This window comes from Dreissena polymorpha, chromosome 7, assembly GCF_020536995.1.
Source record: "Dreissena polymorpha isolate Duluth1 chromosome 7, UMN_Dpol_1.0, whole genome shotgun sequence".
Lineage (NCBI taxonomy): Eukaryota > Metazoa > Mollusca > Bivalvia > Myida > Dreissenidae > Dreissena > Dreissena polymorpha.
The window spans coordinates 55,102,469-55,126,233 of NC_068361.1; the positions used below are offsets into that span (position 1 = coordinate 55,102,469).

Here is a 23,765-nt window from a genome sequence, read left to right on the forward strand (position 1 = left end):
TATTCTCGATATGTTGAAGTAATCTTAATGTCCGAACTTTTTTTCCTTCTTTACCTATATGAATAAACATCGCATATCTCGATTTTCGTTATTTCGAATAATCCGATATGTCGATATAAAATTTTGTCCCGAGTCCCGATTTTACATGTATTTACTGTGGTTTATCTCGAAGTGCGAGAACTGTCAAAGTGTCGGCAAAAGGTGAGAAAAATTTTCTGTGATACTTCACCGTCCCGCTTCGCCCGGCTGCTCCCGATACTGTGCCGTAGATAATTGATCCGTTGATTGCAACAATGATCACACGTGTGTAATGTCGTTAGCCATTAACACTTGAGTAAGGCCTGTCACTTTAACATCAATTAACTGCAATTAATACGCAGCCTGCCGAAAGGCCGAAGGGCCGAAAGACTAATTGTTTTTACAAACAACATTCCAAAATGCATTGAGTTATATTTTTGCGTATATAAACCGTCGCAAATTTACAGAATGTTGTTCTATCATTGAACTCCAACAGTCATTATCATGGCTAACTTGAAAGAATATTTTGAGTTGTCGGTCGAGCAATCCAGAGAAGGACCCAGTATCCAACCCGGGGGGATATCTGGATCGGCCAAGAGGGGGACTGAGCGGAAGCTTGAAAATCAGTCGTTCAAGGAAAAGTACGAGGCCATCATAGAAGTCGAGAAAGGCCTCAATACCAAGAAGAAGATAGCAGAAGAGTTTGGCATTCCGCAAAATACGCTCTAAACGTGGATTAGGAAAAAGGACGAGATAAAGGCGAAATTCCTGACCGGCGATCACGAGCTCGCAAGAAAAAAGGCGCGGACGTAAAAATTTCCTGATATAGAAGCGGCCCTACTGACGTGGTTCAAAAACGCCAGACAGCAGAATACACCCATCGACGGCGAGACCATGAGGGTAAAGGCAAGATTTATGCTGAGCAACTCGGCGTCTCAAGCACCGAGTTCGACTGTTCCGGCGGCTGGTTGGAGCGATTCAAAAATCGGCACGGCCTGTGTATGAAAAAAATCAACGGAGAAGCCAACTCTGTAGACAAGACCGACGCAGCGTACACCATGTGGCAGTGCCGGCTAAAGACTATCCTAGAGACTTACGCTGCCGACGACATTTTCAAAGCCGACGAGACGGCCATTTTCTACAGGGCACTGCCAGAGAAGACGTTAGAGTTTAAGTCCATAGCGTGTCACGGCGGGAAGGCAAGCAAGAAACGGCTGTCGGTCATGGTCTGCGCCAATATGAGTGGCACAGAAAAGTTGCCTCTGCTGATCATCGGCAAGTCTCTGAAGCCTCGCTGTTTTCGGATCATCCATCATCTACCGACCACCTGCCGGGCAAACAAAAAGGCGTGGATGACGCCACACGTGTTCACCGAATGGCTGAGTACCCTCGACGAGAAGATGTTCCGAAAACGTCGCAAGATCGCTATGATTGTAGACAACTGCCCCGCCTATCCGGACGTCTCAGACCTGAAGGCTATACGTTTCGTCATCCTGCCACCAAACACCACCAGCATCACACAGCCGATGGACCAGGGCGTAATCAAGAACCTCAAGATCCACTACAGAAAACGTGTTGTTTCGAAGATAAACGCCTGAAAACACTTGGTCGAAATAAAGGATGCAAATAAGTATCGTTGATTTTAACTCACCTGAGTAGTAGTAGTAGTAGTAGTAGTAGTAGTAGTAGTAGGTAGTAGTAGTAGTAGTAGTAGTAGTAGTAGTAGTAGTAGTAGTAGTAGTAGTTCATGAAGTAGTAGAAGTAGTAGTAGTAGGGCCTCTTGAACAGTATAACTCGAGTCGTATAGGATGGTTTATCATACTACTAAAATTAAACATTAAAAAACTGCCACAGGTGATGGTGTCAAGGTCTCAATATTATGGTACATTTATGACATTAAATAAGTTTGACTAGCAAAACAAACAACTTTTTTTGTCTCGTAACAATATAAACGGAACAAACAAATAACAAAATGTACAAAGCTGACACGTTAACAAAATCGTATTGTGATGATTATATCAAATTCGTTCTGGTTTCAATATTCCGTTGATCTTTCAACTAATGAGGTTGAAGATGTTCTCTGTTGCAGGTATCAATGCATAAAACTACAATGCGTGCATCACAAATAATTTTAAATTAAGTTTTTATAATTACACATTCGACATGTACTGCTACCTCATGTGTAGCATCTAACGGCTCCTTTTCAATGCAAACATGTAGTGTACAAAATTGAAAGAACAAAAACAATAACATAATGAAACTGGATTTTAACGTTATGTGCACATTGGAATTAATTACAGTGATTTATTTTTTAAGTTGCCCATCTCCGTAAGATAAATTTTTGTATGAGAGGTAAACGTTACGATTGGCCCGAAAAAAGCCTTCCACGTGTTAAGTCAAAGTGGGTGGGGAACGCGACTTCTTTTGGACTTCGAGGTGCTGTAAAGTCCTGTGGATGTTGCGTTCGTGCGGAGTTCAGAGACGCTGCCAGCTGTGCGTAAGACGAAGTTTGTCAAAATAGAGATACTTTGGTTTTGCATGCTGCATTGTTACTTTCTGGATGAAATGGTGGATTAATTGTTTTAAATTGTTTAATTCTGATCACTGATCTGCATAATATCAGTGGGACAGTGCCATGTATTTTCTGGTCGAGTGGTTGGTAAGTTTTCTTGAAAGGCGAGGGTGAACAAAAAAGAATGCAATCATAGAAATAAACTATTTATTTCTCTCATAGTCAATACCTGGTCACCCAGATTGAACTATTCAAAGCTAACAATTTATTGTCTGCAACAATTATTCCGTTTTCTTTAATTCTGGATCATTATTTAAAACTCTAGACACCAAAAGCAGTGAACACAATCGTTAGCGAATCGATCATTTATGCATTCTTTCGTTTTCAATTAATGTCTATTCTCTTCTGTTCCCTTCTATGTCTCTGCAAGGTTGGACCTTTTCGTTGCGATTTTATTGTAAAGATTTCCAATTGCCATGACAACGCCCCCTAATAAAATCGAACTTCCGTCGAAGATGAAGGCGCCTTGATATGAACCGGAAGTGTCGATTAGTCGTCCTGTAACACAGAATAAGAACAATAGACGTCGACCAGTCGTCAGGCAACATAATATGAACACAAGACGTGAACCAGTCGTCATGTAACACAGATTAGGAACAAATGAAGTCAATCAGTCGAAAAGCAACACAGAATATTAACACATGACGACTATAAGTAGACCTGTTACACAGAATATATACAATAGACGTCAACCGGTCGGCATGCAACACAGAATATGAACAATTGAAGTCAACAAGTCGACCTGTAACACAGGATATGAACAATAAGCGTGATCAAGTAAACCTGTAACCCAGCTATATGAACAATGAACGTGAACAAGTCGACCTGTAACACAGAATATAAACAATTAACGTGAACAAATCGACCTGTACATAAGAATATGAATAATTAACGTGAACAAGCAGACATGTTACGCAAAACTTGAACAATTAACGTGAACAAGAAGACTTAGCTTTTGCTATCAAATTCACGAATGAACAATTACTACCCAATATTAAGTGTGAAATTCAAGACCATGTACCTGAAATGGTAGGCCCCACCAGAAGAGACACGCACTGTGCTGCCATCGTCACCGCCAGGGAGCTGGCGAACTTGTCCGCACCCAGGATATCCAGTAGAATGACCGTGTCCTAGAGAAAAGAAGGAAGACAAATCATAATAAAACCGTGTCCTAGAAAAAAGAAGGAAGACAAATCATAATAAAACATGTCAAATACGCGTCTTTGTTGAAAATCAGCCGAGTCCGATATTATAGAAAGGATATTATCTAATCATAACTCATAATCTTTTTTGAGAATTACATGTTTGGTGTCCGAAACAATCTTACACCGACAGCAACAAAAAAGACAGTATTGAGGAAAATGTTGATCAACCACCACCAAGCTTTTTAACAAGGCAAAACAACACAGACATTTATAGGTACATTAAATATAACAATATTTTCCATAGAAATACAATACAATAATAAGTATTTAAGTATAAATTGTATTATTAAACAAACTTATATCTGTTATGAAATGTCAATTGTCTCGCATTAAAATATTCTATTTAACAGTATCATTTATATAAGATTCACCTGAGTTATTTTGTCACCACTTCACTGCTCCAAAACAAACATGCTAAATTGAGATTGTTCACCAGGTCCTGCCTGTACAATACGGCCTTTAAACCTAACAAGCTACGATATGTTTAGACGATGTTTAATAACCTTTTGTGTGACATAAAATATGTTAATTGTTAATATATTTTAAGTAAGTGTCTTAATAAAATAGTTTTATTTGAGTTAATTTATTAAGATACGATTTACAAATTGAGTTTCGTGACAAATATCGCATCACAATTGAGATTATGACGTAGTAAACACATCACAGAGCAATATTCATCTGACGTGGGTGAACGAACTATGAATGCAATAATAGAAATAACCTATTTATTTCTCTCATGGTCAAATACGAGGTCACTTAGATGAAACAATATAATTCTAACAATGCATTCTATATGGAAGTTTGTAATGCTGACAAAATATTGCAATTATTTAAGGTAGCAAAATCATGTAGGCAATCTTTCCCAAATCGACGATAAATGCATTCTATCGTTTTCAGTTGATGTCAATTTTCTTCTTTGCCTTCCTGTTTTATCGCAGACGTGGATCGTTTCGTTAGTATTTTATTGTAAATATTTCCCATTGCCATGACAACGCCCCCTAATAAAATTGAGCTTCCACCGAAGATGAAGGCGCCTTGGTATGACCCGGAAGTGTCAATTAGTCGACCTGCAACACAGAATAAGAACAATAGACGTCGACCAGTCGACGAGCAACACAGAATATGGAAAATTGAAGTCAATCAGTCGACAAGCATGACAGAATTTGAACAATAGACGTCGACCAGTCGACAAGCAACACAGAATATGAACAATTGAAGTCAACAAGTAGACCTGTAACAAAGATAATGAACAGTAGATGTCGCCTAGTCGACATGTTAAACTGAGTATGAACAATTGAAGTCAACCAATCGACAAGCAACACACAATATGAACAATTGAATTCAACCAGTAGAACAAGCAACACAGAATATTAACTAATGAAGTCAACAAGTCGACCTGTAACACACAATATGAACAATTGAATTCAACCAGTCGACAAGCAACACAGAATATTAACAAATGAAGTCAACATGTCGAACTGTAAACATGCAACACAGAATATGAAAAATGAACGTGAAAAAGTCGACCTGTAAGACAGAATATGAATAATAAACGTGAACAAATCTACCTGTAACATCGATTATGAACAATAAACATGAACAAGTAGACCTGTAACACAAAATATGAACAATTAACGTGATCGAGTAGGCATGTAACACATAATATAAGAATGTAACGTGAATAAGTAGACATGCGACACAGAATATGAACAATTAACGTGAACAAGTCGACATGCAACACAGAATATGAACAATTAACGTGAGCTAGTCGATCTGTAACGCAGAATTTGAACAATTTACGTGAACAAGTAGACATGTAACACAGAATATAAACAATGAACGTGAACAAGTAGACATGTAACGCATAATATGAACAAGTAACGTGAACAAATCCTGCTCTAACACAGAATATAAACAATTTACGTGAACAAGTAGACATGTGACACAGAATATGAACAATTAACGTGAACAAGTCGACATGCAGCAAAGAATATGAACAATTAACGTGAACAAGGCGACGTGCAACACAGAATATGAATAATTAACGTGAACAAGTCGACCTCTAACACAGGTTATGAACAATTAACGTGAACAAGTAGACATGTTACGCTGAATATGATTAATAATAAACGTTCACAAGTAGACATGCACTACAGAATAGGACCAAAAGACGTTGAAAAGTCGACCTGTAAAACAGAATATGAACAATAGACGTTACCCAGTCGATCCGTAACACAGAATCGGAACAATAGACATTGAGCAGTCGACCTGAAACACAGACTATACGCGAAAGACGTCGATGTATCGACATCTTAACAAACTATGAACAATACACGTCGACCAATCGACCTGTTAAACAAATTATAAACAATAGACGTTGATCATTCGACCTGTTACACATAATATGAACAATAGACTTCGAACAGTCATCCTGTTTCACAAAATATGAAAAATAGACATAAACCAATCGACCTGTAAAACAGAATACAAAATAGGTCGTACAGTTGTTTTGTAACACAGAAAATAAACAATAGATGTTGACGTGTTGATCTTAACACATAATATAAATAACAGAAGTCGACCAGTCATTCTATTTTACAGAAAATGTTAAACAAACGTCGACCAGTTGTTCTATAACACAGATTATGAACAATACACTTAATGACAGCCGTCAAACATGCTTGCTAAAACATATTCTAACATTATGTTTGAAATATACATGTATAATCTTTAATTCCTTCATGTATTCCCAAAGTGTTTAACATAGATGGCCGCCTCAGCTAATAACATGATAAAGTATTATTCAATTACTTAGTTATAAGCAATTTTGAAAAGATTATATGCCCGCTATTATGTTCATGGGTTACAAATCACTTCCCTTCAAAACATATAATTAGTGTGAAATTATAGGCCATTACTGGCTGTCTGGTGAGATCAGTGGTTGGTAGACACGCTTCTCACCTACACGACCCGGATTCAATTCCAGTTCCAAGAAGGATGAGAGTTTGTTTGGTGGTCACCATACCGGACAGGTGCGGTTTCCTGTGGGTATACTGGCTTCTCCACACAACACAAGACCGCACCAACATTGAAAATATTTCAGTAACTACAGAAGATAGCTGGATATTGCAGCTATAATTTAAATTTCGTTACAACTTTCGTGAGTCTAGTATTACCTGGGCACATTCAGGGTCCGCATATAATGCAGCCCCATGCGCGGATGGACCTCATAAACTTTGAAATACACACTTGCCATGTACCTGAAATGGTAGGTCCCACTAGAATAGATAAGCACTGTGCCGCCGACTGCACGGCCAGGGAGCTGGCGAACTTGTCCACACCCAGCATGTCTAGTAACACCACACTGCCCTTAAAGGTAAACAACAAAGGCATACAGGGAAACCCTTGTTGGGTACAAAAGCTTAATGTAATGGGGTACAATAACGGTTACATGGTATAGGTCTAATAGTTGAGATACTAAGGATATCATACAAAGATAAACTAATGGAGTTGATATACAGGTCAAACAAGAATGTCACAAAAAGGTCAAACAGTAAAGGACATACATAGGTAAAATAGTAAATTTTATACATATGGGAAATAGTGGAGGTCATACATAGGTTAAAAAGTTAGTGTTACACATATGTGAAATAGTAGAGGACATACATAGGTAAAATAGTAAGTGTTATACATATGTGAAACAGTAGAGGACATACATAGGTACAATAGTAAGTGTTATACATATGTGAAACAGTAGAGGACATACATAGGTACAATAGTAAGTGTTATACATATGTGAAACAGTAGAGGACATACATAGGTACAATAGTAAGTGTTATACATATGTGAAATAGTAGAGGACATACATAGGTAAAATAGTAAGTGTTATACATTTGTGAAACAGTAGAGGACATACATAGGTACAATAGTAAGTGTTATACATATGTGAAACAGTAGAGGACATACATAGGTAAAATAGTAAGTGTTATACATATGTGAAATAGCGGAGGTCATGCATAGGTTAAATAGTAAGTGTTTTTATACATATGTGAAATAGCGGAGGTCATGCATAGGTTAAATAGTAAGTGTTTTTATACATATGTGAAATAGCGGAGGACATACATAGGTTAAATAGTAAGTGTTTTTATACATATGTGAAATAGCGGAGGACATACATAGGTAAAATAGTAAGTGTTTTTATACATATGTGAAATAGCGGAGGACATACATAGGTTAAATAGTAAGTGTTTTTATACATATGTGAAATAGCGGAGGACATACATAGGTACAATAGTAAGTGTTATACATATGTGAAATAGCGGAGGTCATGCATAGGTTAAATAGTAAGTGTTTTTATACATATGTGAAATAGCGGAGGACATACATAGGTTAAATAGTAAGTGTTTTTATACATATGTGAAATAGCGGAGGACATACATAGGTAAAATAGTAAGTGTTTTTATACATATGTGAAATAGCGGAGGACATACATAGGTTAAATAGTAAGTGTTTTTATACATATGTGAAATAGCGGAGGACATACATAGGTACAATAGTAAGTGTTATACATATGTGAAATAGCGGAGGTCATGCATAGGTTAAATAGTAAGTGTTTTTATACATATGTGAAATAGCGGAGGACATACATAGGTTAAATAGTAAGTGTTTTTATACATATGTGAAATAGCGGAGGACATACATAGGTACAATAGTAAGTGTTATACATATGTGAAATAGTGGAGGACATACATAGGTACAATAGTAAGTGTTATACATATGTGAAATAGCGGAGGACATACATAGGTACAATAGTAAGTGTTATACATATGTGAAATAGCGGAGGTCATGCATAGGTTAAATAGTAAGTGTTTTTATACATATGTGAAATAGTGGAGGACATACATAGGTACAATAGTAAGTGTTATACATATGTGAAATAGTGGAGGGCATACAGGCAAAATAATAAGTGTTATAAATATGTGAAATAGTGGAAGACATACATAGGTAAAATAGTAAGTGTTATACGTATGTGACATAGTGGAGGACATACATAGGTAAAATAGTAAATGTTATACATACATGTATGTGAAATAGTGGAGGTCATACATGGGTCAAGTAGTTAATGTCATAAATTGGTTACAGAGTTAATGTCATACGCAGGTAAAATAGTGGCGGACATACATAACGTGGTAGTTAAAAAAATCATTCATGGGTCAAAAAGTAGAGGTCAAGCATATATCAACAGTGGAGGTTATAAATTGGTAAAATAGTAGAGTAAATAAATACATAGGATAAAATATGCAGATCTTATTATAATGGTCGAAATGAAGCCAAATGATATAAAACAGATTTCATATGTCCAAAGTGTTTATGTTAATTTCAGGTTATAAAGGAGTATCAGAAAATGATGTTCAGAAAAGAAAATTGATATGAAGTTAAAACGTATCATCCACGTTTGATATATACTGGTGTGGTACTTAGTTAGTTGAAGTGATGCTACACGTTCTTCTTAGTTGACGTCCATTTTCTTATGTCAACCTCTTGCGGACACTGTCTATTACAAGCAGAACCGTCTGAAAATTGCGCGGAAAGAGCGTCTATGTTTTAAGTATTTATCTTGTTTTAATATTTTATAGTTACTGTATTGAAAATCAAATTTGAAAACAAGGCTTTGCCAAAAATCAGTGGAGCTTTTTTAAATAAACAAATGTCTCGCTTTTTATTTTTAAAAATTCATCTATTTTAATATTCAAGTACCTGTATTTGTCAACGCATAACTTACACAACCTGAAAAAAATATACCAAATTGTATAACAAACTAATTGTGAGTATTTACCTAATTTCAAAATTGAGATTGATTTATAAAAATTAGGAATGACAACGCATATTTGTAGGTTCGAATATTCGTAAGATACGAATTATTCGAATACCTGTGTCTTTACTTTGATTAATAGGCGTATTAAGAACGTATATGTAAGCTGTTACATGTAGTATCTAAATAACATCACTCTATGTCGCCAACTTCTCAAGTACACAGGGTAGGTGTCAAAACGACCTTCAACCCTACTGTTGTCCGACAGTTGGTTGAAACTGAAACGATTACCGGAATAAACCCCTTTCGGAAGAAACCCCCTTCGCTAAAAACGGCAGGGCGGAAGAAACCCCCTTTCATAGTTTGCATACGCGGAAGAAACCCCCTCGCTAGTTTTGCATACGCGGAACAAACCCCCTTCGAGTTTTCAGACAGGCGGAATAAACCCCCTTCGTGTTTTCAGACAGGCGGAATAAATCCCCTTCCTAAGTATTAAGTCTTTCCCTTGAACATGTCGGCGGCATGGGTGTGCTCTGTCACTGACTTCATTACGGTGAGCTGAAACATAAAGCATACATATCGATGAAACAGGTCAATCGTTTAACTTATAATATCAAGTACTTATTCATTTGTCCGAGCCTTTTTAAAAATGTAATTATGACTAATATAGATGTGACGAATTGGAATTTTATGCAAAATTAATATTATATAAAAATAATCGCAATACATGGGTTTTGTAGAAAAAGACTCATTTATTTTTTAGTATAAGTACATGGTATAATATTACTTACCTCTAGATCAGTGGTAGCAATAGCACGGCATTTCTGTGAACCCCGTTGGTCACACTCCCAACGCTTGCTTACCGCTGACTTTGCTTTCTTCGTGTAGCAGTACCCCATGTAACACAACTTCTGCCCACCCTTGTTGTTCTTGATGATCTCCATTATTGATATATTCGAAATACCAACGATGTGTATACATATACATACCAATTAATCGAGCAAATGTAATTTAAAAAAACTGTACATAACTTCACACGAGCCGCAAAGGCGCCAATCATTATCAAAACTAGCCGGTACATTAAAGGACCTTTTATATAATTAAATGCAGGTGCGAATATCTATTTCCAAACTGTTATGTGCTGAGTAAAGAGGTGTACCGGCCGTTTGTTCACAAGTTGTTAATGATGAGATGCTCGTGTGAATTTGTCTTGCACGCGTTTCAGTGAGATTATACCATTTTTATATGCGTTAACTTGTACTTGATTGATAAAAATAACAAACACACAAAATTAGCACCCAGAGCCGATAGTGACGAAGATATTTCGTACATATTTTCCTATAATAACCGAAGCATTCGTCTTTTAAAAAAATTGAATCATGCAAAAAACGTGCTTCCCGAGAACTTTCTGAAAATTAAAGTGAATTTCTGTAATCAATTACCGTGCGTTTAAATGTAACTAAATCGTCTGGAAGGGGGTTTGTTCCGCTATGGAAGGGGGTTTATTCCGCCTGTCTGAAAACTCGAAGGGGGTTTGTTCCGCCTTTGCAAAACTAGCGAGGGGGTTTCTTCCGCGTATGCAAACTATGAAAGGGGGTTTCTTCCGCCCTGCCGTTTTTAGCGAAGGGGGTTTCTTCCGGAGGGGGTTTCTTCCGTACACCACTGAAACTGATAATCCCATAGTTGAACGTGTCAACCGTGGTCTAGTATCAAGTGCATAATGCTCAATTAAGTTCAATTAAACAAGTTTCCGGAGTCATATCATTTTCGAAACTTTTAAACGGTTGTTGCTTACATGGTTACCATAGGCGTCAAACGGCTGTCATTTTAAGTGAGTAACATAAGATAACCGCGGATGATAACTTTTTGATTTGTAGGACTTGTACGTGTATATAATTGATGCAATTTAACAGATTATATTGCTTCTCGTTTTCATGATCTGTGCGTGACAACTTTGTTAATAATAAAATACTAACATTCAGGTCTTGTTACCATATATTGAATACCGGGCAATCGAATACTAAAATATTCGAATACTTCAATAATTAAATGAAGAACACCAGTCCCGCTCTTCGTTGGCATCCCTAATTCAAATAAATGATGAAAACAAATATTATTATTCTTCTTTAATGAAAAGTAATTAATAAAGAAATGACACTTTGAGAAGTACATATGGGAACGCCAATGAATATAAACATGTTAACGTTAAACAATTTTAATATATTAAATACGAGGGTGTTATTATAAACAAAAAACAACATCACAAAGGAAACAATAACACCATTTTATCCCACAGCTTAATCATTTCATTAAAGTATACTCTGGGTGTCGGATAAACTTTTCTTTTAACGCCTAACTGCCTTTACACTCATACTACAAGTACACAAGGGACTACTTTTTGGAATTTGGTTTCCGGTGAAAGGTCCAAATTTATACGATGTAACTCGTTTAAATGTATCAACATCCAATCCTGTAACATTAGCCATAAGTTTTAAATCCACAACAGAGTTTTTATTGATTTTTTTTTAACTTGATGCAAAACAAATCGCAAAACTGCACGCACTTGCCCAATGACGTTATCACTTGATTGCATCATTCAGTTTAAGGACGCTAATGTCTGGGCATTTTGAAACGCATTTTGAAACGCAGTTGGATTATGATTTTTTGCGTTTTAAGGGTGGATTATAATGATAAAATATGAATAAAAGTGTTGGAATATATAACCAAATGAAAATGAAACGGAGGTGATTGCATATTAAAATGATTGTATAATGTAACATGTACACGAATAACACAATGTTTTAAAGTGACATTGTGTGAATTTTTTTCGAAAAACAAAATACGTATTGGGAACAGTGTCAGAGACTTAAAAAGACATTTACACCTTTAAATTGTGGTTCATAGTTCTTTTAAATTTTGGACGGAATAGTTCGTTTCTTGGTTAGTTGATTGACGAAAGTACATCAACAAAGAATAGCCTGCTTACGCCAACAGTTTAAATCGACGGGGATAAATAATTGATTATGCTTGACGTAAGGATACACAATTTGTAAATTGAAAATCGCACCAATCTTTGTTTTTAGTACAAGAATTTAGGTTTGTTTGAACAAATCTTTTTTTGTTCTACCTTAGTGAGTAACATTTGGAATGCTGATTAACTTGGATCTAGGAATGTAGCGATATATTGTCGGATTGCTCTGCCTTTGTATGGAATTGTCGAGGCCTATTTCGTGTGGCGTAACCGTGACTGATCACCCATAATTTTAAATAAGTACGCATGTTAACATAGGTTTAACTGTTTGACTCTTTTTTTTAACAATTAAAAGCTAATATTTAAATTGTCTCACCAGATATGTTTTAATAAAAATTGTAGGAAAAATAGAATATTATGTTAGTGTCTATTTGAACTTGAATATATCCGACTCGTTTCAGAAAGGCCAACATGACTCGGCAAGCCTCGCCGTGTAAACATTACTTAAACTCGTCGGATAAATTCAATTACAAAAAAGGTACATAAATATACCTGTGCCATTTTAATTCCCGTGAAGGTCCCCTCGAGAACGGATAGCCAGGCGAACCCCGAGAAACTGGTCATGTGGGGAAACAGGAAGAGCACGGAGCCTTGGAAGAAAGTGACGATGTTAAAGACCAGGGGGCGCTTGTTCCGAAAAAACTTGAGGTCAAGGACGAACCCGGAGATGACACGTATTACCGTGTCACAACCGGCGCTTATAGATAGTATGGTGGCTGCTTGAATCTCTGAAAAAGAAGTGTTTTTTTATATAAGGATGTGTAACCTGTTTGGAATAATGTTTTCTACCTTGAAAGAAAAGTTGCCCTATAAAGATGTAAGTGCGGATGATATTTCGCCAATGGAAGGTTTGCTGAATATGCTTTGTTATAACTTATAGAAATTCTGGACATCACATGTTATAACTTATAGAAATCCTGAGGACATCACATGTTATAACTTATAGAAATCCTGGACATCACATGTTATAACTTATAGAAATCCTGAGGACATCACATGTTATAACTTATAGAAATCCTGAGGACATCACATGTTATAACTTATAGAAATCCTGGACATCACATGTTATAACTTATAGAAATCCTTAGGACATCACATGTTATAACTTATAGAAATCCTGGACATCACATGTTATAACTTATAGAAATCCTTAGGACATCACATGTTATAACTTATAGAAATCCTGGACATCACATGTTTGTTTCTATTATTGTATATAACTATCATAATAAGAAATAGCAGGGTGTTAATCATGCTGTATAAATATATTAGCATTTAAAAAGAACGATAGTACGCTTTGTGAGTTTGCCTTTAATAATGTTTATACACAATGTATATATACATAATTTCAGACAGAGCTTTGTTTCTGCGTCTATGTTAATAAAATGCTAAATATGCGCAGTAATTACCTACCAGTGCAACCTTTTGATTTGGCCAACGCCGGAAGGAACGTCCCGGAGGCCGGAAGTGAGAAACAAAACATGGCGAACGTATAACACATGAACCTCGGGTTCTTCAAAATCGACCATGACATCCATGTTTGCTTCTTTTTCTTGCCGTCATTGTCATTTTTTGTTTTAGTCTCGTTCTCAGATGTTTCACTGATAGTTTTAGTCTCGGTTCCAATTATTTCAGCGTCCTCTGAAGCTGTTTTTTCTACGCTTATTTTACGGCTCGTTTTATGACTAGTCACTTCGTCGTTTGGTACTGATTTGTTCACGTTGCTTGTATCAAACTCATTTGTAATTATTTTAGGAAAGAAAGTATCCGTTTTTGCAGATTCAGACCTGTCTTCCATTGGTATTTCAATATTTTCATAATTAGTAATAGCGAGATGACAAGTAGTCGAATTGCTATCACACGTCGTGAGAACATTGGTTGACTCTTGAACGTGTCCATTCACTGCAGAACCATTCACGGCTATAGCATCAGTTTGACGTAGTTCATTATTCACTAGTTCATTATTCACTATTGCTGTTTGAATCAGGGCTTGTTTTGTTTCATCTGATTCCACTGACTGTCTGTAGACGTTAAAGATTTATAATAAAAGTGATATGAACGGATCTTATGAAGCGATTGAAGAAGCTTCATTAATTACAGTCAATGGACTTACTATTTATATGAAAACAATTAGCCATGGAAAAAAAACTACTTATGTACATTTAAAAAACATATGAAATCATCTACATATACATGTATAGCATAAGTATCATTTTTCCAACACGTAGTTTTAAAATACGTAATATCAATTTTATAAATATGCATGCTTTACTAAGTTTTTTTTACAATTGTGCGTACGGCTGAAAGCATTGACAAACCTTGAACACTTCTCCCGTTTGCTATTGGCTTGTACTGGTCTGAACAAGGCTGCAGCTACGAAAATGTTCATGGTAAACGCAGTGAGAACGAGAAATGCGCCAGAGTAGCCATATTCCTGGAAAAGTAGTTCTATCAGCGGAGTGATCGCAAATCCTCCTATGCTGAAACCGGCAGACGCAATACCGAATGCGAGGCTCCTACGCTTATCGAAGTAGTAGCCCAGCAGAATCGGACACGGCGTCATCGCCAAGGATCTACCGAGACCTGGGAATGTATACCATTGTCGGTTATTGTTTAATAGCGCCCAAATAACGAAAAAGCGTAAAAGCCTGTACTCAGACAATATTTATACTAAAACAATAATCGAACAACAATCCGAATTATGTTCTGTCAGCAATTAGGGTAAAATCTGCTTGATTCTACAAAGCTGCATTTCGAGTGTTATTCTTCTACTTTACTGTTCAAGTAATACATAGCTTAATATAATGTGAAATACTAGCTGAAAACCTTCGAGCTACATCAAGTTCCGAACCGAAAACATCGAAATGGAGGCTTCATTGAAGAAAACAAAGGGTCTAGTACCACTTGTTGCCAATCTAATTGTGTATTTATTTAAAAAACGACTTGTTTTAGACATCGCAAAATGATTTAAGGTTACGTTTTGTATACGAACCTGCAACGATGCCATAGCTGAAGTAAAGGAACAGCAGGTTCGGGGAATATCCGGTCATGACGACGCCGGCCATGAGGACCACAGTCCCTATGGCGGTAATCCAGCGGCATGAGAAGCGGCCGCTGAGAATACTCACGAATGGACCTGAAAACGGATTGACGCGATGATCTCACTTCCGGCTCAATTTACGGGATGAAACGTGCCGGAAATGGTAAAGAGACAGACACGGATATGGGACTTCGACGAACGCCTTTAGCTCACTTCCGGAATATTATAGGATACTGTGAATTTACCAGAATCTAATTTCTTGGAATAAATGACCTCTATGATAAGTTAAAATTTGATAATTATACCTGATGACATGCGGACGAAGCCTGTAAGTGACGTCACCAGTGCCGTCTCGGTCGCAGTTCCGCCATATCGGTCCTTGAATCTCAGGTAGAACAGACCGTGTGAGCGGCCAAACCCACCTTGACACGATACAAGTCATCTCTTAAATAATTTATTATTGATATTTCATTTTTAAACTTCTTCTGTTACTACTAAATCTGGTCGCTGCTAATACTATTTAAACATATTTTTTGTCTTGCGATGAAAACCGTAATATAATTTAATGTGTTTGTATATATGCTATTCGTAACATAACAATTGTTTTACCACACTGCATTTCTACGGACATCAAAGAAAGATGAGGAGACAGTTGTTACCTATCACCGTTCTCATAATAAGCGCTCCAAGGACCACACACCAACCCCAACCTCCGTCGGGCGCCTTTGCCGCCCTTGTCGTCACCTCCGGTACATCCGGGCTTTCGCCTCTCACTTCCACGTGGACTGACTCCCTGTCGGCGTGATCAAGAATCTGGTCCCTGCTGTCCACCGTCATATATCCGTCGTCGCCGTCGTCGTGGTCTGAGCCATCAATGACCGACACCTCAGCGTCCGGGCCTTCAGTAACCGTCATGTTTGTCTTGGGTTGGAGAAACCGAGACAGCTATGCTGAAATACGAACCATGATCAGAGTGTTAAATATGAATCGGAGTTTTATAATACTAGTATGTGAAACTCGCTTTTGGGAAAACGGGTTTAAATGCATGTGCTTAAGTGTTGTTCCAGATAAGCCTGTGCAGTAAACACAGGCTGATCAGCGACGATATTATTTTTACTAAACTTGATTTTTGCTTAGGACATACTTCTTTTAAACGAAAAATACCAAAAACGCGGAGAGTTTGGTCCCTGATAAACCTGTGCGGACTGAAGAGGCTATTTTGGAACGACACTTTACGCACTTGCATTAAACTCCGTTTTCCCAGAGCGCGACTCATATACAGTTCCAATATTAGTGAACATATTTACCGATATGCTAAAAACGTATTACCCATTAGTTAAGAAATTCCACGTGTTAATTTTTTAATCATGTTTAGCGCCTGTTTGATCACATTCAGTTATGTTCTAGATCTAATCTAACCAATAAAGTCCTGACAGGAAGTGAACTTTCATTTACCCCGCTCCGTGTAGACTGAGTGTATGTAGATGCCGATCATTTATTTTATGAAACTGAATTATGGTCTGAGCCTTATCATGTTAACATCGTCGTGTGTTCGTGTTAAGATAACTTGCTTAGGTCACACAATGTTCTAGATTCTAGATAATATATTTCACTGCAGAGTAATCCAGGTATGTCAATATTAACGCTGTTGTTCATGGTTAACGTAAATAAAGCAAGAGAACGGTTATATGCGGTAAAAGACGCAATCTTTTTTTAATTTTTAGACATCGTTTAAACGCAATATTTTATTGGAAATATATAAATACCTCGTCAAGCTTTTGTTTTCTTATGCATTGATTTAGTAACACATTAACGGTACGTTTCAAACAATTATTTTCATTCTTATCAGCAATAAGTTTCGATTTTGAATTTGCAACATATGTTGTCAAATCGGCTTAGTTGGGGAGACTACAATTATAAGTTTGACACAATCTATCCCATAGTTGCCTCCCGTGCAACAAAACTCACAAAATATTGTTAAAATGAGTTCTGTACTATTGGAACGCCGAGAGTACATACATTTTATGGGAGTTTCCGTTAAGAATTCTTCTGTATCACTTTACTGCCAAATTAATCAATAGCCTGAATTATCCTCGGTTGAACAAATTAATGTAAAGATTTAAATACTGTATCATTAACCCTACTAAGTGCAGGTACACGCGTAGTATTGAGCGCAAAGTTATGAGCTCACATATTTATCGATTATAACTGTAAAATATTAACCGGTCATGTAATTTTATTATACTTAGCAGCAACGTTCCATTAGAATTTCTCATAATAAACATTTGATCACAGCATTAAAACAACCTAGAAAACTTATTTGTACTTCTTAGATGTACTATGTAGATGTAGTGTTCAAAAGAAAATAAGGAGGGTTAATATTTAAACTAGATTAAATGAGTATGTGATGAAAGAGGCTGTTGTCGCATAGTGTTGATTTCTTGCAAATATATCATTAACGTCTGAAAACACCTGGTCGAAATAAAGGATGCAAATGAGTATCGTTGATTTTAACTCATCTGAGCCCAACGTTCTCATGCTGAGATTCTGTGGTCGTATTTTTCCGTCGTTCGTCGTACTCTTTCGCCTTGTGAACACATATTTATTGAACAATCTTCATGAAACATGCTCATAACATTTGGCCCAATGACATCTCGACCGAGTTCGAGACTAGGTCTGATTGCATCGAAAACCTGGTCCTGCGCTCAATTAGAAGAAAGAGCTTGCGAATCCTCTAGCGGCAATGTGTATTGACCAATCTTCATGAAACTTTGTAAGAAAATGTGTCCCAGTGACAAATCGGCTGATTTCGAAAATGGTTTCGATCCGTTAAGCAGTGTAAAACCGTGTGAACTTTTTAGTTGTCAAATGTTTTGCCTAATCTTCATGAAACTTACTCAGAAGGTTTATCCAAATGATATCTCGACTGAGTCCGAAGAAGGATGTTGTGCTTATACTTATGGCTATATTAAACCTGTGAACACTCTTAAAGACATGTTTTGCCCAATTACCATGAACCATTCCCAGAAATTTTGTTAAAATGGCGCCTCGGCCAAGTTTGAAATTGATCTTAATACGCAAAGTTGGACCTTTTATATTACATTGCACTTTAAACTCTAGTGGTGATGTTACGCGCACACCCACAGTTCTGATTGGGCGACCCATTTCACCGGTCCATCTTAGAGAAGGTCAATCCATTTTGCAGCACGTAACCTATCCTATTTCATAGTTTAAATTAAGTGGGCGAGCATTGTAGCTAATATATATGAGTTGTACTGTGGAATCAAAGAGCTTAATGCGTGCGTGTAAAGTGACGTCACAGATTAGGAACGACACTTTCCGCTTTGGTGTAATTTTTCGTTAAAATTAAATCTTTTCTAAACGAAAATCCATTCCATGGGGAAGTGTCATCCCTGATTAAACTGTGTGAACTGCTCAGGCTAATCTGGGATGACACTTTAGGCACATGCATTAAGCCCGATTTTTACAGAGCGCGGCTCATATATTACCGTTCTTGTGAATTCCTATGTTAATCAGTGCGCCAGAGCAGTGGTTTGAAACCGAAGTCAGGAGTGTAAATAAAATAACGTAGACGTTGACGATACTCTTGACGGCCAAATCTTGCCCAAATTTTCGTGAATCTTGGTCTTCGCGTCTCTTATATTTTTTACGCAGTGATATATGATTACCGTAATTACTCTAAGTTTTCGGACATTTAAAAATTTGATACGAAAAATATTCAAAAATATCAGGTGTCTGAAAATTTAGAGACATACATTGAAGGTGTACGATACTTATATTTATATTGAAATAACAGCAACAAATCAATGTATAACTGTGATTAACTCTTCTTTTTCTGCTTTAAAAAATAAATACAACTCCACAGCTTTGATAACTCTTGCCTGAAATGATATAGAACAAAAAAGTTAAAACAGAAAACATTCTTCTTCCCAGGGACCTATACAAACAATACAAACAAAGGGATGAGACACTCACTGAACCGAAGAACAAGCTAACGCGTTGGTACGCAAAAGGGAAACGAGACTTGCGACCCAACGAGACTTCGCGCTTCGAGGCAAATTTTCACAGCCGCCATTTTGACAAAGCGAGACCGTGACAAAGCAATCGAGAAAGAATAAGAGTACAAATTAACCAAGTGTTGCCAACACAGAAGTATTCATTGCAAAGGTTTGTTGAGTTTGATACATCTTATTGTTTCATTTGTTTTCGACACTGCTTTGTATTTATTTATAAAACAACGGTGGGTATTTTCACCAAATCATGCGTATCATTGTTTACACTTCCATAATCCGAGAAACGTGTGTCGTGGCTTTTTTCAAAAGGCTTGGTCAAATAAAGCTCCATACTATTCATGTTGGTATTCTTACAAACGTTACATTTCAACGCATTGTGTGATGCTAATTTTATTTGTATTATTAGCAAATTCATGATTTTGAATGAGCACAAAGGCAATACAATTTTAGTCATTTTTTATATTTTACCACTTTCAGTTTCATCAACATATGCCGTGGCTCTTTTTGAAAGGCTCAGTCAATACTAGCCCTATATATATCATGTTGGTATCTTTACAAACGTTACATTTCAATGCATTGTGTGGTGCAAATTTAATTTGCATTATTTGCAAAGGTATAATTTTGTATTAGCTCAAAGATTATACAATTTTAGTCATTTTTTTATTTTGTAATCACTATCAGTTTGATCAACATATGTCGTGGCTCATTTCGAAAGGCTCAGTCAATACTAGCCCTATATTAATCTTATGGGTATCTTTACAAACATTACATTTCAACGCATTGTGTGATGCTAATTTTATTTGTATTATTTGCAAATTCATGATTTTGAATGAGCACAAAAGCAATATAATTTTAGTCATTTTTTTTATTTTTTTACCACTATCAGTTTCATTAACATTTGTCGTGGCTCTTTTTGAAAGGCTCAGTCAATACTAGCCCTATATATATCATGTTGGTATCTTTACAAACCTTGCATTTCAATGCATTGTGTGGTGCAAATTTAATTTGCACAATTGGCAAAGGCATAATTTTGTATTAGTTCAAAGATTATACAATTTTAGTCATTTTTTTATTTTGTAATCACTATCAGTTTGATCAACATATGTCGTGGCTCTTTTCGAAAGGCTCAGTCAATACTAGCCCTATATTAATCTTAAGGGTATCTTTACAAACATTACATTTCAACGCATTGTGTGATGCTACTTTTATTTGTACTATATGCAAATTCATGATTTTGAATGAGCACAAAAGCAATACAATTTTAGTCATTTTTTTTATTTTTTACAATTTCAGTTTGATAACATATGTTGTGGCTCTTTTCTAAAGGCTCGGTCAATACTAGCCCTATAGTTATCATGTTTGTATCTTTACAAACGTTACATTTCAATGCATTGTGTGGTGCAAATTTAATTTGCATTATTTGCAAAATCATAATTTTGTATTAGCTCAAAGATTATACAAATTTAGTCATTTTTTTATTTTGTAATAACTATCAATTTAATCAAATATGTCGCAGCATTTTAAGAAAGGCTCGGTCAATTCTAGCCCTATAATAATCATGATGGTATCTTTACAAACGTTGCATTTCAATCTATTGTGTGGTGCAAATTTCATTTGCATTATTTGAAAAATCATAATTTTGTATAAGCTCAAAAACAATACAATTTTAGTCATTTATTTTTATTTTATAACCACTATTAATTTAATCAACGTATGTCGCAGCATTTTTGGAAAGGCTCAGTCAATACTAGCCCTTTATTAATCTTGTTGGTTTAAATTCATATTGTTTTATATTTTCAGTGTGCTGAAAAGAATCAAAAGAGGGTTTCTTGCTCTTTAGACGGAAAGTTTGACTCTGCAAAGGAAAATATCATGACGCCAGCGAAAACTTGGGCGTACAAACCCAGGTCATTTCCACATTAAAAGCTTTTAATGGTTGAAAAACATTGTGGACTTTAAATAGTGCTGACATACATGTGTGTTCACAGCTATGCCAAGAATACGGATACTGTCTGATTCAACACGGAAATTGGATTCCTTTCCTTTCCTGAGACGTACCTTGACCATCCCATCACTAAGATGATGTTACTATATTCATGTCTACTATATAAAGCAGTGGCGACAACAAACTTCACAAACCTTCAGACTTGCCGAAGACAAAAGAAAATTCAGTATTAATTAGTTTTAAATATTCAATTGATTAAATTAAACTGTTGCATTTTTTCATAAATGAACACATTCCAGCAGTGAATATCTCTGCTTAACTCAAAAGTGACTGTTAGATTTTTGATCATGTTAATCAAAAATGTGTTCCCAAAACTCATTATAAATATAAAAATTTTAAACTTGTTTAAACAAGATAATTTGGTTTTTAATTTTAGTAAGCTTTTTGTATTGCTGTAGGCTTCGAATAAATCTTCTGCATCACCATGTCAGGAGGAAGCTCAATCTTTTGTTGTTGAAATAATAAATAGAAAATTGTTAGTATTATTATCAAATTTTTGCTGTTCTATTTCACATTGCAAATGGTTACTTGTGCAAAATCTTTTACAAACATGTGATTTTTTTACATGCTATTGAGTTTTTAAAATATTTTCTTTAACTGAATGCTCATTACACTTAGTAACATGAATGTATTCTACACATACTCTTAAACTTAAATAATACCAAGATTACCTATCATGCACGAACTAATGTGTATGTTTCAGTGATTAACTGATTTATACTGAGAAATAAAACATAAACGACTTTTATGAATTGCCTTGCCTTCAAATTCTGCTGATTTTTGTTCAATACTTGAACACGAAATCACGAAAAGACTTTCAGTACTACTATGGATATCATGTTCAAAAGGAGTCCAACAGAATAATATAATGGCATGCGAACCTTCATTGTCTCGGATGATAAAGAACAATTATACATTTTAAATTGTAAGCAATTGGCAGGCGTTAATAATGTTGATATTTTTCACACAGCAGAGTAACATTGATTAATTAAAAGACCAGTCTTTGCTACATGCACATATGTGCGATATACAATGGCAATTGAAACCCTGTGAAACAAATGGTATTGTTACTCGTCAACGCATCCGGTAATTGGGTTCCGTGTATCACACTGCGTGTTAATATAACTAATTATTTATTTACAAGACAAACAAGGCAAAATTGAACGAATATGCGAAACTTTGCTGCGTCAGAGGTTAAAAGAACAGTTATACATTTTGAGTTGTTTGCACTTAGCATGTCTTGATTATGTTGCTATTTAAAACAAAACATGGTAACATTTTAATTCTATTAAAACACCGGTCTTTTGTACATGCACATACGTGCGATAAACAACGGCAATTTAACCCTGGCAAAACAACCGGCAATTAATATTCATCAAAGGGTCCGATAATCGGGTCCCCGTTCGACATACTGCGTAATAATTAGACTAAATAATGATTGATTTTGAGATCAACAACGCAACAATTGAACGAATAGGTACTTGTTTATTTAACATAATATAATTTGAATCCGAAAAAACGTAACCCGCTCAATAAGCGAAATCCCTCGCAATCGATATCGTGTAGCCGCATTATCGCTACACAGGGACCAATCAATCGAGATTATCAAATCTCGCGCACCGGTTTATTATCGCTACACATGGACCAATCGATCGAGATTATCAAATCTCGGTTTATTTTGCGTGCTGTAACGGGATATTGCGAGGTTGCTTATCCCTTTGTTTGTATAGGTCCCTGTTCTTCCTTATAAGGACGACACTATTTCAAATGCTGTTGGGTGAATCAATTATTGTTTACCGGTATATATGGTTTTTTACCAAATTACGCGAATGCAATGGTCAATTACCCTCATGCATGCATCTGCCAGGTTTTATGACCTTATCCGCTTGTAGAAATCCATGATCGATGTGTCACGATGTAAAAGAAAACAGAGCCGAAGTCTGTAAAATATACAGTTCGAAAATTAAAAAAGAAACATTAATAATAGACAAAAGCCAGTGTGTCCGAAAATTAAGGGTAACGAAAAATAATTATTTTTGCTAAAAAGA

The 23,765-nt window shown here is 36.1% G+C and overlaps 2 protein-coding genes and 2 long non-coding RNA genes across 17 annotated transcripts; 3 read left to right on the top strand and 1 right to left on the bottom strand.

Annotated features, from left to right (window-relative positions):
- Positions 1-522: 522 nt before the first annotated feature.
- LOC127839714 (tigger transposable element-derived protein 4-like) lies at positions 523-1,616 on the top strand. The gene is made up of 2 exons (XM_052368097.1): positions 523-719; positions 848-1,616. Exons 1-2 carry the CDS (start codon positions 523-525, stop codon positions 1,614-1,616), a joined length of 966 nt encoding a protein of 321 aa, XP_052224057.1.
- Positions 1,617-2,723: 1,107 nt separating this feature from the next.
- Positions 2,724-17,570, bottom strand: LOC127837129 (monocarboxylate transporter 4-like). Of its 12 annotated transcripts, XR_008029123.1 has the most exons (12): positions 17,098-17,243; positions 16,338-16,628; positions 15,984-16,100; positions 15,631-15,774; positions 14,957-15,221; positions 14,052-14,659; positions 13,131-13,366; positions 9,781-11,275; positions 9,553-9,582; positions 9,273-9,368; positions 7,056-7,164; positions 4,846-4,862 (listed from the first exon to the last, which is right to left on the bottom strand). XR_008029123.1 is itself a non-coding variant. In XM_052363965.1 (9 exons), exons 2-9 carry the CDS (start codon positions 16,591-16,593, stop codon positions 2,946-2,948), a joined length of 1,878 nt encoding a protein of 625 aa, XP_052219925.1. In that variant the 5' UTR covers positions 16,594-16,628; positions 17,098-17,243; the 3' UTR covers positions 2,724-2,945. The 12 variants fall into 12 exon arrangements, 7 of the variants coding, with proteins under 7 accessions (XP_052219925.1, XP_052219926.1, XP_052219924.1 ...); XR_008029126.1 differs by lacking the exons at positions 9,273-9,368; positions 9,553-9,582 and having other exon boundaries at positions 4,824-4,862; positions 9,781-10,165; positions 10,399-11,275; XR_008029125.1 differs by lacking the exon at positions 9,553-9,582.
- LOC127837134 (uncharacterized) lies at positions 7,801-8,700 on the top strand. Of its 2 annotated transcripts, none has more exons than XR_008029129.1 (3): positions 7,801-7,921; positions 8,028-8,236; positions 8,599-8,700. It is a non-coding gene; the product is annotated as an uncharacterized LOC127837134 (long non-coding RNA). The 2 variants fall into 2 exon arrangements; XR_008029130.1 differs by lacking the exon at positions 8,599-8,700 and adding an exon at positions 8,549-8,589.
- On the top strand, positions 17,133-22,676 carry LOC127837133 (uncharacterized). 2 transcript variants are annotated; one of them, XR_008029127.1, is made up of 3 exons: positions 17,133-17,306; positions 19,633-19,866; positions 21,513-22,676. It is a non-coding gene; the product is annotated as an uncharacterized LOC127837133 (long non-coding RNA). The 2 variants fall into 2 exon arrangements; XR_008029128.1 differs by lacking the exon at positions 17,133-17,306 and adding an exon at positions 17,311-17,371.
- Positions 22,677-23,765: the final 1,089 nt, after the last annotated feature.

What these genes read in the sequence shown, in the direction of transcription:
- LOC127839714 (XM_052368097.1), top strand. Translation starts at nt 523, where the DNA reads ATGGCTAACTTGAAAGAATATTTTGAGTTGTCGGTCGAGCAATCCAGA. An exon ending in AAGAAGAAGATAGCAGAAGA is followed by an intron (nt 720 to 847) that starts GTTTGGCATTCC and finishes TTCCTGATATAG; the next exon opens with AAGCGGCCCTACTGACGTGG.
- LOC127837129 (XM_052363964.1), bottom strand. Translation starts at nt 16,593, where the DNA reads ATGACGGTTACTGAAGGCCCGGACGCTGAGGTGTCGGTCATTGATGGC. An exon ending in TATTATGAGAACGGTGATAG is followed by an intron (nt 16,101 to 16,337) that starts GTAACAACTGTC and finishes TATCGTGTCAAG; the next exon opens with GTGGGTTTGGCCGCTCACAC. An exon ending in CTTCGTCCGCATGTCATCAG is followed by an intron (nt 15,775 to 15,983) that starts GTATAATTATCA and finishes ATCCGTTTTCAG; the next exon opens with GTCCATTCGTGAGTATTCTC.